Genomic DNA, 2,955 nt, shown 5'->3' with positions numbered 1-2,955 from the left:
GTAAGAAGAGACTAGATTTTTTAGTCACAACAACAGCACATTTTGCATTTGCTACATTTGTAACAACTCTTCTCGATAGTTGTATTACCATTGGTATATACCTTCTAAATTTGTACTGCTAGTTAGAACCTTTATTTATGTTAGTAGTATATGACTTCCCAGACCTTCAAAGGAGAGCTATCCAGGTTCAAGTACTATGACTTCCATTGGGGTCAATTTAAGATTAGCATAAAAAATACAATAGCTTCATTTTTTTATTTTTATTATTATTATTATTATTATTATTATTATTATTATTATTATTATTTTCATAACATTTTACATGCGTCTGAATCGCAGCAAACACAGTAGCTCTTCAGCTTTGCCGCTAGTTTTGATTTTGTTTTGACAAGCTACTGGGATTAGAATGTGTTGACAAAAAAGACTCAGTAAATCGATGAATTTGAAAAGAACCACAGTATTTAATTTCAGTTTGAAATTCGTATATATTGTGGTAGTTAGTCCTGGAATACACAAACACAGTATGTATCCATACTTACAGTATGTATATATGCATTATGTATCCATATACATATATATGTATTCCAAGGCGTGTCACTGCATATTACCCTTTAAGGTGCCAGTGTGGGAAGGGTAATTGTGTTTTCAGCGAGTGGATTCAGCCGCTCAACCTCTTCTCGGATAGCTATGCGGCCGTTGTTGATCCTGTCCAGCAACTGCTGCGTGTCGCCTCGGGCTCGTGGCAGCAGCGCCCTGGTTCCGTCCGTGATCCTCTTCCCCGTCTGCGCGATCAGGTCGATCAGGTCGTCGAACTCTTCGATGAAGCTGTTGGCGCTGACGGTGCCGCTGTCTATTTGGTCAGCGTTTTCGTCGTCGACAGGGGCTGTGGCGTCGCTGAGGAACTGGATGTACCTGGTCAGCAAGTCTTCGGCGTCGATGCGGTCCTGAGGCGGTGTCGTGCTGGGGGCGGAGGTTGTGGAGCCAGTTGTGGCAGAGTCACCTGTGGTTGTGGAGCCAGTTGTGGCAGAGTCACCTGTGGTTGTGGAGCCAGTTGTGGCAGAGTCACCTGTGGTTGTGGAGCCAGTTGTGGCAGAGTCACCTGTGGTTGTGGAGCCAGTTGTGGCAGAGTCACCTGTGGTTGTGGAGCCAGTTGTGGCAGAGTCACCTGTGGTTGTGGAGCCAGTTGTGGCAGAGTCACCTGTGGTTGTGGAGCCAGTTGTGGCAGAGTCACCTGTGGTTGTGGAGCCAGTTGTGGCAGAGTCACCTGTGGTTGTGGAGCCAGTTGTGGCAAAGTCACCTGTGGTTGTTTCAGGCGTGGAACCCGTTGCTGTGGAATCAGCCGTAGTGACATCGGTTGTAGTGACATTAGTTGCAGTGGCATCGGTTGTGGTGGCAACGGTTGTGGGTGCATCAGCTGTAGTGGCATCGATTGTAGTGGCATCAGTTGTAGTGGCATCGATTGTGGGTGCATCAGCTGTAGTGGCATCGGTTGTAGTGGCATCAGTTGTAGTGGCATCGGTTGTAGAGTCATCAGCTGTAGTGGCATCGGTTGTAGTTGCATCAGTTGAAGTGACATCAGTTGTGGTGGCATCGGTTGTAGTGGCATCAGCTGTAGTGGCATCGGTTGTTCTGACATCAGTTGTAGTGACATCATTTGTGGTGGCATCGGTTGTAGTGGCATCGGTTGTGGTGACATCCGTTGTAGTGGCATCGGTTTTGGGTGCATCAGCTGTAGTGGCGTCGGTTGTAGTGGCGTCAGTTGTGGTGACAACCGTTGTAGTGGCATCGGTTGTAGTGGCATCGGTTGTAGTGGCATCGGTTGTAGTGGCATCAGTTGTGGTGACATCAGTTGTAGTAGCATCGGTTGTAGTGGCATCAGATGTGGCATCGGTTGTAGTGGCAACAGTTGTAATGGCATCGGTTGTAGTGACATCGGTTGTGGTGACATCAGTTGTAGTGGCATCGGTTGTGGTAGCATCGTTTGTGGTGTCATCGCTTGTAGTGACATCAGATGTAGTGGCATCAGTTGTAGTGGCATCGGTTGTAGTGGCATCAGTTGTAGTGGCATCAGTTGTGGCATCGGATGTAGTGGCATCGGTTGTGGTGACATCAGTTGTAGTGGCATCAGTTGTGGTGGCATCGGTTGTGGTGGCATCGGTTGTAGTGACATCAGTTGTAGTGGCATCAGTTGTAGTGGCATCGGTTGTAGTGGCATCGGTTGTAGTGGCATCGGTTGTGGTGACATCAGTTGTAGTGGCATCGGTTATGGTGAAATCAGTTGTAGTGGCATCGGTTGTGGTGACATCAGTTGTAGTGGCATCGGTTGTGGTGAAATCAGTTGTAGTGGCATCGGTTGTGGTGTCATCGGTTGTAGTGGCATCAGTTGTGGTGGCATCGGTTGTAGTGGCATCGATTGTAGTGGCATCAGTTGTAGTGGCATCGGTTGTGGTGACATCAGTTGTAGTGACATCCGTTGTGGTGGCATCGGTTGTAGTGGCATCAGTTGTGGTGACGTCAGTTGTAGTGGCATCGGTTGTGGTGACATCCGTTGTAGTTGCATCGGTTGTGGTGGCATCAGTTGTAGTGGCATCGGTTGTTGTGACATCAGTTGTAGTGGCATCAGTTGTAGTGGCATCGGTTGTAGTGGCATCGGTTGTGGTGACATCAGTTGTAGTGGCATCGGTTGTGGTGACATCAGTTGTAGTGGCATCGGTTGTGGTGGCATCGGTTGTGGTGGCATCGGTTGTGGTGGCATCGGTTGTAGTGGCATCAGTTGTAGTGGCATCGGTTGTGGTGACATCCGTTGTAGTGGCATCGGTTGTGGTGGCATCAGTTGTAGTGACATCGGTTGTAGTGACATCAGTTGTAGTGGCATCAGTTGTAGTGGCATCGGTTGTGGTGGCATCGGTTGTAGTGGCATCAGTTGTGGTGGCATCAGTTGTAGTGGCTTCGGTT

At 48.4% G+C, this 2,955-nt stretch overlaps 1 protein-coding gene across 1 annotated transcript; it reads right to left on the bottom strand.

Annotated features, from left to right (window-relative positions):
- Positions 1-611: 611 nt before the first annotated feature.
- LOC138867453 (mucin-22-like) lies at positions 612-2,260 on the bottom strand. The gene is made up of 2 exons (XM_070143277.1): positions 2,244-2,260; positions 612-1,995 (listed from the first exon to the last, which is right to left on the bottom strand). The coding sequence occupies exons 1-2, from the start codon at positions 2,258-2,260 to the stop codon at positions 612-614; spliced, it is 1,401 nt and encodes a 466-aa protein (XP_069999378.1).
- Between the last annotated feature and the right edge of the window lie 695 nt (positions 2,261-2,955).

Source organism: Penaeus vannamei, chromosome 30 (assembly GCF_042767895.1).
Source record: "Penaeus vannamei isolate JL-2024 chromosome 30, ASM4276789v1, whole genome shotgun sequence".
Lineage (NCBI taxonomy): Eukaryota > Metazoa > Arthropoda > Malacostraca > Decapoda > Penaeidae > Penaeus > Penaeus vannamei.
This window is presented reverse-complemented; position numbering and strand designations above follow the sequence as displayed.